Raw genomic sequence first — 14,192 nt, 5'->3', positions numbered from 1 at the left:
TTTTTTTACTTACTAGTAATGCATTTCACTGCAGAATAAAAGAAATGCATAAAAAAGAAAATAAGTATTTTGCGTAATTCTAGTACTAATTACATTAACTAAATTGTGGTGTATATTTCCTTGCAGACATACACATATACATAATCCGAGTTGTAAATGTCACCAAAGAAATTTTAAGGAAACAAAACACTGAATAATTTTAAAGAAGCAAAAGAATATGTGAATTTAAATTAGTTTAAAATATTTATAAAATAATGACATAAACTAATTCTAAAAGTAAAAAAAAAAGTATGCTCTATTTGAAAAAGTAAATAAATTGGGGAAGTCATTTTTCCACTGAAATTTTGACAATCATCATCTGAGGAGCTACTTTTCATTTTCCTACTTCTCATTTCCTTAGTTCTTAAAGTCCCTAGAAGAATTAGGACATTTTCCCAATCAAAGGCAGAAAGAAATTTTTATATAATGGTTAAATCCTGAACTTCAAGATGGCAGTGTTAAGTCCTGTAGCAGAATAAGGAAGACAACTGTATTAATGTTTTTTCACTATTAGTCTCAGGGAAGGAGACAAAATAGCATAAACAGCCAGACTGCGGAAAAAATACATACTTGGAAATATAACCATATTTTATGACTGATGAGTCTTAACGTGGGGGTAAGGAAAGTTGAGGTTGTCTTTACAAAAGGATTCATTTCACAAAAGGCCTCACTATCAGTTTTTCTTAAATGGCAAATGCCTCATATTTAAGACAAAACTCCAAAATAAAAAATGAATTCACAAAGCTTTTCAGAAAAATATGGCATAAAACTGGATACTAAATTTGTCTTACATTATAGGTGAGCTCAACTAGTGGCATTTTGTAAACTAGGAAATTCAAAATATAATGAATCAATATAAAATTAAGGTAGATGGGGGCCGGTGCTGTGGCATAGCAGGTAAAGCCACTTCCTGCAGTGCCAGCATCCCTTATGGGTACCGGGTCAAGTCCTGGCTGCCCTACTTCCAAACCAGCTCTCTGCTGTGGCCTGGGAAAGCAGTAGAAGATGGCCCAAGTCCTTGGGCCCCTGCACCCATGTGGGAGACCCAGAGGAAGCTCCTGGTTCCTAGCTTTGGATAAGCCCAGCTCTGGCCATTGTGGCCATCTGGAGAGTAAATCAGCAGATGGAAGACTCTCTCTGCCTCTGCCTCTCTGTAACTCTGCCTTTCAACTAAATTAAAAAAAAATTTTTTTAATTAAAAAAAAATAAGGTAGCTGTCATTAAACATTATACCTAAGTGTCTGATTATATAATCAAACACATGATACTTATTTAAGGAAGCATGTATTTATTAACTGACATAAGTCAGATCTCTCTCTTATTCTCAAACTGTAATTTTTTCTAAATTTGTTATTTTCTATATCCTGTAAAGCACAAGGTCCTTGTACATACACAGTATAACATACACCAAAAATAAAGTATCTTGGAAAAAATATTAATTTCCAGGAACACTACTAAACTTTCAATTTAATAAAGCATTTAGATACCTCATCCCCAGGTACAGTCATTTCACACTTCATCTTAGCCAAAAGGCCGAGAAGCGATTGGTACATTCATTTCAAATGTGAAAACACTGTGCAAAATTATTAAATCACTATATTTAGGTGTGATCCGAATTTGTTTAAGTTATTCTTCTTTCAAAAAGCAACCTAGATTTTTTTTTTAACCTCCTTAATATCTCTGAATTGTTTACTTATTGCCTACATCAGTGGTTCCTAACCAGGGCTGAAGATGTCTTCCAAGTAACAGTTGACAATCTCTGAAGCCATTTTCAGAGGTGAGGGCTAGGAGAGAGGGGAGGATGCTATTAGGAAATAACAGGAAAAGGCTATGAGTGCTGCTAAATATCCTGTAATGTACTATCCTCCAAGATTTAGCCTAAAAAGGTCTCAACAGTGTCAAAGTTGAGAAATATTATTTAAACTGAAAATCTGTCATTAATATGTCCATATCAAATATATTAAAACATGTATGTATTTAGTATATTCAAGAAAAAAGATACTATAGACAATACGTACCTGTACCATGGATAAACAAAGTTTTCCAACACTAATTCAAAAACCTGCATAAAAATTGATTTTTAAGAAAAATAAAATTAATTCTGGGAAAATAAATTATACTATTTAATAACATGTAATATTACCAAGAACCAATTTTACTGTCCCAAATATTGACAGTAATATCATATCTTCATAAAAAATGCATATTTTAACCATACATAATTGTGAAGATCAAAGAGAATATATGAGAAAACATTTGGAAAATCCTAAAAGTCCATAAAAAGGAAAAATTATTACTAGAGGAGCACATATATTTACAACTATCCCTATAATCAAACAAAAAACTTAAATAAATTGTGTTTGGCTCTGAAGCTTAGCGGAATCAAAAAAGTTCTATGGAAAGAAGGAAAATACTGGGGCTGGCGCCATAGCTCACTAGGTTAATCCTCCGCCTGTGGCGCCTGTATCCCATTTGGGCACTGGGTTCTAGTCCCGGTTGCTCCTCTTCCAGGTCAGTTCTCTGCTGTGGCCCAGGAAGGCAGTGGAGGATGGCCCAAGTCCTTGGGCCACTGCACCCGCATGGGAGACCAGGAGGAAGCACCTGGCTCCTGGCTTTGGATCGGCGCAGCGCGCTGGCCTTTTCTCTGTCTCTCTCTCTCACTGTCTAACTCTATCTGTTAAATAATTTAAGAAAAAAAAGAAAGAAGGAAAATATTAGGTTGGTCTTCTGCATCGCAACTTTCTCTGTAAGTCAGTATTACCAGAATAAAATTAAGAAAAAACTAGCTAAGATTTATATATAAGGGATCAAAATTAGGTGCCAAACAAGTGAGGAAAAGAGGGTGCAGCTATTAGAAGTGAACTAAGCTCTGGGGTGCTGGTAATATTTTGTTTCTTGATCTGGATTGCTGATTAAGTTCATTTCATTTCATGAAAATTTTAGTATATAAATTTTATGTGAATCATAAAATCAGTATATAAATTATATGTGGAAAAGTAATGAGGCCAGTGCTGCGGCTCAATAAGCTAATCCTCCGCCTTACAGCGCCGGCACACCAGGTTCTAGTCCCGGTCGGGGCACTGGATTCTGTCCCGGTTGCCCCTCTTCCAGGCCAGCTCTCTGCTGTGGCCAGGGAGTGCAGTGGAGGATGGCCCAAGTGCTTGGGCCCTGCACCCCATGGGAGACCAGGAGAAGCACCTGGCTCCTGCCATCGGATCAGCGCGGTGCGCCGGCTGCAAGTGGCCATTGGAGGGTGAAACAACGGCAAAAGGAAGACCTTCCTCTGTGTCTCTGTCTCACTATCCACTCTGCCTGTCAAAAAAAAAAAAAAAAAAAGTGATGAAATAAATTCTGGATGTTGAACCTGCTACTTCATGGCTCTGAGTATAGCAATATATTGTTAAATTTCAAGAAGAGTTGCAGTATTACCCAGTAACTTAAATAAGCATCAGGAGGGAATTTATGTATGTATCTAATTTATATGTTTCCTGAATCAGATCATATACCTTCTGTGGGAGTAGTAACAAATACTGCAAATTCTCTAGATTAGGCATTGAAGTAACATATAAAGAGAGGTATCGGGTATGTAGCACAGCGGGTTAACACCCTGGCCTGAAGCGCCCGCATTCCATATGGGCGCCGGTTCTAGTCCCGGCTGCTCCACTTCCGATCCAGCTCTCTGCTATGGCCTGGGATAGCAGTAGAAGATGGCCCAAGTCCTTGGACCCCTATACCCATGTGGGAGACCCGGAAGAAGCTCCTGACTCCTGGCTTCAGATCGGATTGGCACAGCTCCAGCCACTGCAGCCAATTGGGGAGTGAACCAGTGGATGGAAGACCTCTCTCTCTCTCTCTCTGCCTCTCCTCTCTCTGTGTAACTCTGATTTTCAAATAAATAAATAAATCTTAAAAAAAAAAAAAGAGATGTAAAGGGTTCAAAGAGACAATCAGAAAAAGTTATCATTATTTGCCCTTCCATTCTCTACATCCCATCAACCACCAAATCCTACTAATTTCATAACCTTAGTGGTCCTCTTCTACAATACCACTGCTCAAGGTCTTCATCTTCTTACCCCTTATATTACAGTAATAGCCTCTAAAACAGTTTCCCTGTTTCCAAGCTAACTCCTCTCCATCCTCCACTACAATGGCCAAAGTGATCTAAATCACGGAGGTTTCAGAATCTGACCACATCACTCTGAAGCCTTCAAAATATCAAACCACACATATGAAAGCAGTGCTGCACTGATTTTTAAAGGAGAGAATGGCAGGGCAGTAACTGTGACAATTTACATTTTTTTCTTAAAGGTTTATTCATTTAAGAGGCAGAGTTACAGAGAAAGGGAGAGACACAGAGAGAAAGCTCTTCCATCTGTTGGTTGACTCCCCTAATGGCCGCAAAGGCCAGAGCGGCTCTGATCCAAAGGCAGGACCCAGGAGTTCCTTCTGGGTCTCCCACATGGGTGCAGGGGCCCAAGGACTTGGGCCATCCTCCACTTTCTTCCCAGGCCATAGCAGAGAGCAGGATTGGAAGTGAAGCAGCTAGACTTGAACTGGCACCCATATAGGATGCTGGCACTGCAGGCGGCAGCTTTACCAGCAATGCCACAGCACCAGCCCTGACAACTGACTTTTCACCTCCCACTGCATCCTGTGAAGCAACAGCTAAAAACTAGTTACACAGTTTGAAAATCACCTGTTTCCAGGATCAATTAATCTAAACTCCATCAGCACAGTCTTTAAAGTCTTTTCATGATCTGATTTCTAAACAGTCATATAAAAATATGGGTTAAAAAGCAAACTAGACTGGAGTTTTTGACTGAATTCTACCACCAACTACCAACCAGATATGAAACAAAACTATCTAAACTCCAGTTATCTTTGGTAAAATCTGTAATAGCACCTTTTTAATAGGCTGTGTGCAGACTACATGAAATCATGCATAAGCTTAGCACAGTGCTCAATATACAGTACATACACCAATAAATATTCAGTACTAGAGTAATATTGTTTCTTTATTATCCTCATCCTCTCACATAATATCCTTCAGTCCATCAAATACTCCATCTTGTTTCAAGCCTCTCTGCTTTCCAGAACTCTAGCCAAACCCTGCAATTCTCTTTATCACACTATAGGTATGGCAAACTTCTAGACACCCTTCCTGACTGCCTCTCTCAACAGTTACACAGTTCCTATACTAATTCTACGCCTCATACATTTTTTACACTATTGCCTACATTACACTATATTGTCACTACCTGCTTATATGTGTCTATCCCCATACTCTCTGACTGAAGTTCTTGTCGCTCCCCCTCTTCATGGAGGAACGACACAGGACCCTGCGCTGTTGTTTTGTCTGCTCGGCCCTTCCCGGGTTGGCTGCCGATCCTTCCACCTCCGTGGAAGGGCGGCTCCCCCTGCCACTTTCCCCACTTCCGCGGGGGAGCGGCACACCGCCGGCCGGCTCTCTCGGGGGCTGCTTAGATGTTATCCGGATGTTCCCCTTAGATGTTCCTGGTGCATGTTGTCTCCTCCTTTACAGTCCTCTTCCACCAATCCCAACTCTGCTACCCACACGCCGAGTACGCTGCTCTCCTCCAATCAGGAGCAGGATCAGCTCCTGCAGGTTATTGGTCGAACTGGAGGCAGCTGTGTAGAAGTTGTTTACTCCTCTCCCAGCGCCATATTGTGGGAGAGCAGATGCATAGAATAAGTCTTAATTCCAGTAACTTAGTCTAGTCCGAATTGCTCCCCACAGTTCTTTACAACAGAGGACTACATCTTATTTCTCTTCTTTTTCTTAGGGCCTAGTCCAGTTCCTGCCTACAACATAATCTCAAAAATGCTTTTAGATATGAGAACTAATATTTATTGAACACTAATATGTGTCAAGCACTGGACCAAAAGCTTTCCATATTTTTCAAAGGAGTGAATATAATACCAAAGACAAACAATGATACCCTTACTTAGAAGTTTTCTCCAATAGACTTCAAAGCAAAACTCTCCAAAAAAACATAAATTAAGTTTAGATTCAGGGAGAAAGGGAATATCCTTATGTTAGAATTGTGTCTACAGAGGCCAGCGCTGTGGCACAATGGGTTAACACCCTGGCCCAAAGAGCTGGGCGCCAGTTCGAGACCCGGCTGCTACTCTTGCAATTCAGCTCTCTGCTATGGCCTGGGATAGCACTAGAAGAAGATGGCCCAAGTCCTTGGGCCCCTGCACCCATGTGGGAGACCTGGAAGAAGCTACTGGCTCCTGGCTTTGGATCGGCGCAGCTCCGGCCGTTGTGGCCATTTGGGGATAGAAGACTTCTCTCTCTCTCTCTCTGCCTCTCCTCTGTGTAACTCTGACTTTCAAATAAACAAATAAATCTTTTTTTTTTTTGACAGGCAGAGTGGAAGTGAGAGAGAAAGAGACAGAGAGAAAGGTCTTCCTTTTCCGTTGGTTCACCCCATAATGGCTGCTGCGGCCGGCACAACGCGCTGATCCGAAGCCAGTAGCCAGGTGCTTCTCCTGGTCTCCCATGTGGGTGCAGGGCCCAAGTCCTTGGGCCATCTTCCACTGTACTCCTAGGCCATAGCAGAGAGCTGGACAGGAAGAAGAGCGGCCAGGACAGAATCCGGCGCCCCGACCGGGACTAGAACCTGATGTGCTGGCGCTGCAGGCGGAAGATTAGCCTAGTGAGCCAAGGCGCCAGCCAAATAAATAAATCTTAAAAAAAAAGAACTATGTCTACAAACCATATTCAATCTGTTAAAAAACTAACTAAAACTTAAAATAAGAAAAAAGGGGCCAGTGCTATAGCATGGCAGGTAAAGAAAGCCATTGCTGCAGTGCTGGCATCCCATATGGGCCTCTATATGTCTGTCTACTTAAAGTTTGAGTCCTGGCTACTCCACTTTCAATCCAGCTCCTTGCTAATGTGCCTGGGAAAGCAGCAGAAGATGGTCCAAGTCCCTCGGTCCCTGTACCCACGTGGGAGACCTGGAAGAAGCTCCTGGCTCCTGGCTCCCGATAGGCCCAGCTCCAGCCATTGCAGTCATTTGGGGAGTGAACCAGCAGATGGAAAATCTCAATCTCAATCTCTTTCTCCCCACCCCGCCTTTCAAATAAATAAATAAATTTTTACAAGTAAAATAAGAAAACAAAAACAAATTTCTAGTAGCTACATTTTTAAAATAACTGAAAAGGAACAAGCTAAATTAACTCTATATTTTACTTAACCAAATATATGCAAAATATTATTTCTATATGTAATCAATATAAATATTGTAAGATGTTTTACATTTCTTTCTTATTACTAAGTCTTCAAATATCAGTACCTATTTTATATACATATACAGCACATCTCAATTTAAACTAGCACACTTCAAGTGTTTGTTAATAGCTAATTTGGCTAATGACTACCATACTGGACAGCACAATCTTAAATCAAGGAATCTTGGAAATGAAAAAGTCCTTAAAAAGAAATGAATAAAAATGTCAAAAATTTGAATAGGGATACAAATTGGAATAAAGGACAATTAGGAGAGATTCAGATGCTAATACTATTCTCAAATAATTAGCATTCAACTTAATTCAGTACATCCAAAATAGCTACCAACAACATTTGTGACCTTCAAACTTGGTAGAGGAACTAGTAAGACCCCATACCCTGCCTTCAAATACTTTACTTCCAAGGTAACAAGAAAGATAAAAGAGTAAGTTTTCTATCTATCCCCATATTATACAAAAATACTGAAAACTATCCCATTCCCTCCATTGTTCTTCAGTAAGTGTCAAAATTGAGGTCATAATTCAATAAAACATGAGGATTCTTCAAAAAGCTCATGAAAAATGGAATTAGAAAAAGTTTATTTGGGAGCAAAAAATTTTGAAAACCATGCATACTTTTTTCATAACACACATTTTTCATAAACTTTTTGAAGTCTCCTCATATACATTTGCTCCATGTAGCTGAAGGTTCCTTTTGGAAATACAAAACGGTTATTTCTACTGCCCTGTGGTTTGGGGAGTTGAGAATAGAAAGGTGAGAACCAGGTACATATTCATTAGAGCCTCAGACAATGAAATGAATGAAGTAGTACTTTCCCAGGCACATTAGCAGGGAGTTGGAATGGAAGCATAGCAGCCAAAACTCATATGGGATGCCTGCATTATAGGCAGCACCTTAACCCGTTTTGCTACAATGCCAGCCCCATTCTGCTATTCTTTTAAGAAGTGTACTTTCTTTTCCTTTAATAAATCTTTACTGTTAAGCTTATTATCTGTGAGCTTCATTCGAACCAGCATCTTTATGGAATGCCAGCACTGCAGGCGCAGTTTTACTCACTACGCCACAGTGCCAGCCCCTAAGCTTGCAATTTATTTTTCTCAATTTCTCCAATAAGCCCTTTTTTATGTCCTATCTCAAATTTAAGGTGATCAGAGAGGCAGAGATGAGAAAACCTGGCTATGAAAAAGTTTTAGAATTTGCTTTACTCAGCTCTCTCAGTTAACCCTTTGTTGCCTTCTGCCTCACTATCACAAAGATCATTGTTTTGGGGGGCAGGTGTTTGGCTGAGTAGTTAAGGTACCTTGTGGAATGCCTGCCTTCAAACTGGAGTGCCTAGGAGTCCCAGCTTTGCTTCTACTACAGCTGCCTGGTAATGTACACCCTAGAAGGTAGCAAGGGATGGCTCACTACTTGGATCCCTGCCATCCATACTGGAGATCTGGATTGAGTTCCTGACTCCCAAGCATTTATGCAGTGAACCAGCAGACAAGAATTCTCTCTCTTTCTCTCTCATATATGTATGTCTCTGTGTGTGTGACACACACACACATTCACACACATATATATAAAATTGGTGTCCTTCAAATGAAATAAATGAAATTTTTCTTGACAAAAATGACTGTCTTCACAGAAGATAAGCAACCAGGTAAAGCTATGCTTTCTTTCACTAAAACATCTATTTAAGCGTGGAATCTAAAAATATTCCTGCCTCACTACTCAAATTGCTTAATCAACCATCCTCTAATCAGAATTGATTAGATGGCGTATATATGTACTGAGATGCTGCAAGATTAAATTTTTTGACAAGAAAAAGTTTCCATAAGGCATTTAACATGTTCTGTTTGAGTATATTTGTTAACACAAATTAAATCAGTTACCTCTGAGAGAGATGCATCAACCTTGGATGAAATTTTCAGGTCTAGCCATGGCTGGTAATTTTCAAGTAGCAAGGAAGGTCTAAAGAAAATCAGACAATTAAATCACTTGAAATCCAAAACTATAGGATCAATAAATAAAAAAAGGCCAACTTACCTATGTCGTTTGCATTTCACTTTACCACATACAGCACAGCTATGGCCTTGAGGAAATAATTCTTGAAGTCCTAGCTGCTAAAAAAGGGAAATGGGACGAGGAAGGAGATTTTTTACTAAAGAGAATCAACTTTCCACAAGCTTTTTCAAACAATGTGTGAATTCAGAGGTTTGTTTTTCTTTTTTTTTGCTTGTTTGTTTGTTTTGGTCTATTCCAACGGTGAAACTACTTTGTAATACATAACGCTTGATACCAAAAGTAGTTCAGATTTCAAACTAGGAATATTTTCAATGGACTTTACTGATTGAACATCTCTAACCTGAAAATCCAAAATCCAAAATCCAAAATTTTAGTGTTTCATATCAATGCTCAAAAAGCTCCACAATTTGGAGCATTTTAGAATTGGATTTTTAAGATTAGGGATACTTAATCTGTACTTACAAAATTACCAACTAACAAGAAAAAAAAAAGCCTGATAAAATGTTTTACAACTTCTAAGCCAAATTTCCAAAATTAAAAAGTAAACTGCAATAATGGTTCATTCAAGGATTAATTCAATGAATACTGAATTATTAAAATAAAATTCAAAATTTAAATATAATTCAAGGAATATTTGAAAGTGATTACTGAAAAACTACAAGAGAGAATTATTTCTGCTTCTCCAAAACTTTGAATTCAATGAGGGAAAAGATACGTGGAGCCAGCACTGTGGCTGGTAAAGCTGCCACCTGCAGTGCCAGCATCCTGTATGGGTGCAGGTTCAAGTCCTGGCTGCTTCACTTCTGATCCAGCTCTCTGCTATGGCCTGGGAAAGCAGTAGAAGATGGCCCAAGTCCTTCACAGCCCCAGCACCCACGTGTAACACCAAGAAGAAGCTCCTGGCTCCTGGCTTCAGATAGTCCCAGCTCCAGCCATTGTGCCCATTTGGGGAGTGTATCAGTGGATGGAAAACTTACTTTCTCTCTTTCTCTTTCTCTCTCTCTCTCTCTCTCTCTCTGTCTCTGTCTCTGTCTCTGTCTCTGTCTCTGCCTCTCTGTAGCTCTGCCTTTCAAATAAATAAATAAATCTTTTTTAAAAATTCAGTTAACTGCCAAACAAACAAATAAAAAGAATGTTTATGAGAGTCTCCTTATCAACTAAGCTTAGGAAGCCCTGTTTTAATTTACTGCACTTATAGTTAAGACAGAGGACACTCTAATAAAATTGTGGATCCAACTTTCTAAGAATTATATATATATATATATATATATATATATATATATATAAATAGCCACCCATGTGGGAGACTCAGATGGAGATTCTATCTCCTGAATTTGGCCTGGCCCAACCCCAGCCATTGCAGCCAGTTGGGGAATGAACTAGAACATATAAGATCTCTCTGTATCTCTCCCTTCCTCTCTGTTACTCTGCCTTTCAAATAAATAAATAAATATTTAGAAATAAAATAAGAACACAATTTTACCTTGGGTTTGTATTTTATTGTGAAGAATATATTTGGTAAGAGAGAATCAGGTCCTAATGAGCAGTAGAATGTGACAACTCCAGCAACAAATGACCAGAAGATCATTAAAACATGAAGATACCTTAAAAACAAATTTAACTAGTATTAGAACCAAAGAAAATGTGTAACATTAAAGTATCCATTTATTTAACAAATAATCATTAAACACCTACCTCATAAGACTGAAATATTTTCTCTAATAATTATGAAATTGCTATAATGTATCTATCAACATAGAATAATAAAATGGATGCTAATTAATGTATGTTTTATTTAAATTATAAATTATCAATATTTCATAATCTGGTATCTTTGTTATCACTTTAACTGATCTATATTACATACTTTCAGAATACCTACTAAGGATATTTTCCATACTCCACCATAATTATGCTTATTTTTCATTAAGCCAAAAGAAATTTACTAGGTACCTATTTTGTTCTAGATAGTGCTAGACTCTGGGGATTTAGGAAGGAAAAGCACTACCATAATCTCTATTCCCAAGAAAAACACCATCTAACAGTGGAAGCAGGAATGTAAACAGTATAACACAATGTGATCATGTATTTGATATATGACACAGAATGTATGCATGATACAGGGACACCACAGATTGATCACTCAAACTTGAAAGCAGAAAAGTCTTTTTCAGAAAAAGCAGTACTGCAGACAAACAGCAAGTAGGAGTAAAGCAAAAGAAGGTCCCGGGGAGGCAGGGTAGAGGAATGCGGGACTGGAAACAAGGCAGAGAAATTCAAACTTGAAAGAAACATGTGGGCTAAGGTCTAAGTATAGTTTGAAGGAAAATAGAAATAAATCTAGAGAAGCAAGCAAAAACCAGATGATACACTACAATATAAGAGGTTATGTTAAGGTGCCTCAATATAGGCAGTCCATACACAGCACAGTTCTGATAGGCGCGAATTTCAGTCACCATGATTTTGTTAAATAACATTAGTCATTCACAACATTGTTCAAATTCCAATAACCACAGTATATTTAACTGAGAGTAACTGTATAAAGTACAAACTTTACTGCTGGCTCTTCAGTTCACAAATCACTGTATAAATGTATAAACAACAGATTATAATAAGTAACCAGCCACTTCACTTGTGTCACTGATCAGTCACTCATTACCTATCTGTTATTGGTCAGTTCATGCAGACAGCAAAGCAGGAGTTGTGTTACTTCCCTCTCTCCCAATAAAACACCCACTTAACATTTTACCAAAATCAACCAAAAAGGAAATTATTGGTCCACAAACATGGAAATAAAGAAATGAACAGTGATACTACTGGAAGTGAAATTCAAATCAAATGTAAATGTACTGGGAACGGCGCTGTGGCGTAGTGGGTAAAGCTGCAGTCTTCAGTGCTGGCATCCCACATGGGAGCCAGTTCTAGTCCCAGCTGCTCCACTTCCAATCCAGCTCTCTGCTATGGCCTGGGAAAGCAGTGGAAGATGGCCCAAGTCCTTGGGCCCCTGTACCCACATGGAAGACCTGGAGGAAACTCCTGGCTCCCAGCTCCAGATGGGTGCAGCTCCGGTGGCCATCGAGGGAGTGAACCAGCAGATGGAAGACTTCTCTTTTTTATTTTTTATTTTTATTTTTGATAGGCAGAGTGGACAGTGAGAGAGACAGACAGAGAGAAAGGTCTTCCTTTTTCTGTTGGTTCACCCCATAATGGCTGCTGCGGCCAGCGCACCGCGCTGATCCGAAGCCAGTAGCCAGGTGCTTCTCCTGGTCTTCCATGCAGGTGCAGGGCCCAAGGACTTGGACCATCCTCCACTGCACTCCTGGGCCACAGCAGAGAGCTGGACAGGAAGAGGAGCAACCGGGACAGAATCCAGCACCCCGACCGGGACTAGAACCCGGTGTGCCGGCTCCGCAGGCAGAGGATTAGCCTATTGAGCCACAGCGCCGGCCAGACAGACTTCTCTTGCTTTCTCCCTCTCTCTCTCTCTCTGACTCTGCCTTTCTGTAACCTTGCCTTTCAAATAAATAAATATGTCTTTAAAAAAAAAAATGTAAAGGTACTTACAGAAGAAACAGCTGACTGAGAGAATGCAGACATGCAGAGGAGCATAGTGAAGGGAATTTCCAATAAGGAAAGTGGTTGTGATAAAAGGATGAAAATGCACCAGAGAAAGGGATGCAGGGATAAATCTTCATATTAAAGAACTCTTGGAGATATCTCACGACACTGGAAAACCTGCTGGAAGTTGGCCCAAATCTAAGCATATGGCAATTTACCTGGTCACAGAAAAGATATTCCATATTCTAAGTTGTAAGATAAGAAAAAGGCAAACACTATTCAAATTGCTTGATATATTTTTACAAAGAAATAATTCTCAGTGTATTTGATATTTGAAATCACTATATACTCATTTTTTCACTTCCCTATAATTTCACAACTGACAGCAAGAAAGATTTTAATATCTTGACAACAGTTTTTTAAATATTGGACAGGGAGCAGTGCTGTGGCAAAGCAAGTTAAGCCACAACCTATGATGTTGGCATCCCATATGGGCACCAGTTTAGAAGCTCCATCTCCCATCCAGCTCCCTGCTGGTGTGCCTGGAAAAGCTGTGGAGGATAGCCCAGGTACTTTGGGCCCTGCATCCACATGGGAGTCCTGAAGGGAGCTCCTGGTTCCTGGTTTCAAACCGGTCCAGTTCTGATTGTTGTGGCCATTTGGGGGATGAACCAGTGGATAGATCTCTACCTCTCCCGTCTCTCTGACTATGGCTTTCAAATAAAAACAGATAGATAAAGGGCCGGCGTGTGGCTCAGTGGGTAAAGCTGCTGCCTGCAATGTCGGCATCCCATATGGGTGCCAGTTCGAGTCCTGTCTGCTCCACTTCAAAACCAGCTCCCTTCTAATGGCCTAGGAAAAACAGTGAAGGAGACCCAGGTGCTTGGGCCCCTGTAATCCATGTGGGAGACCTGAAAGAAGTTCCTAGCTCCTGGCTTCAGCCTGGCCTAGCCCTGGCTACTGTGGCCATCTGGGGAGTGAACCAGCAGATGGACGACCTCTCCCTCTGTCTCTCCTTCTCTCTAGAATTCTAACTTTCAAATAAATATATAAATGATAATAAAATATTTTATAAAAAAGAACATAGATAGTCGAATGTTTTAGATAAGATAGTTGACATACAGAACCATATAATGGAAGAAACGGTTATGAATGAGAAAGATGTCTTCTCCAATACCAGAAGGATATATAGATGACAATGAAGTAAAATCTATAGATTCAGTACGAGATTTAAAAGCCAGAGGTGGAGAAAGACAGTAGCTGAGTAAAACACTTCAGCAGTTGTCTTCTCACAGAGACACCAATC

At 39.7% G+C, this 14,192-nt stretch overlaps 1 protein-coding gene across 12 annotated transcripts in view; it reads right to left on the bottom strand.

The window, feature by feature from the left end:
- SNX14 (sorting nexin 14) overlaps window positions 1-14,192 on the bottom strand; it is a 99,011-nt gene that overhangs the window by 72,536 nt on the left and 12,283 nt on the right. For 6 of the 12 annotated variants that reach the window (XM_051854506.2, XM_051854508.2, XM_070073809.1 and 3 more), the window contains exons 2-5: window positions 10,812-10,932; window positions 9,350-9,426; window positions 9,196-9,274; window positions 2,058-2,101 (exon numbers count right to left, since the gene is read on the bottom strand). In XM_051854506.2, coding sequence (XP_051710466.1) covers window positions 2,058-2,101; window positions 9,196-9,274; window positions 9,350-9,426; window positions 10,812-10,932 — 321 coding nt within the window. Of the gene's footprint in view, window positions 1-1,759; window positions 1,824-2,057; window positions 2,102-9,195; window positions 9,275-9,349; window positions 9,427-10,811; window positions 10,933-14,192 lie in introns of those variants that run through there. The other 6 variants (XM_051854507.2, XM_051854509.2, XM_070073812.1 and 3 more) reach the window with 3 other exon arrangements.

The sequence above is a fragment of the Oryctolagus cuniculus genome, chromosome 5 (assembly GCF_964237555.1).
Source record: "Oryctolagus cuniculus chromosome 5, mOryCun1.1, whole genome shotgun sequence".
Classification (NCBI taxonomy): Eukaryota; Metazoa; Chordata; class Mammalia; order Lagomorpha; family Leporidae; genus Oryctolagus; species Oryctolagus cuniculus.
This window is presented reverse-complemented; position numbering and strand designations above follow the sequence as displayed.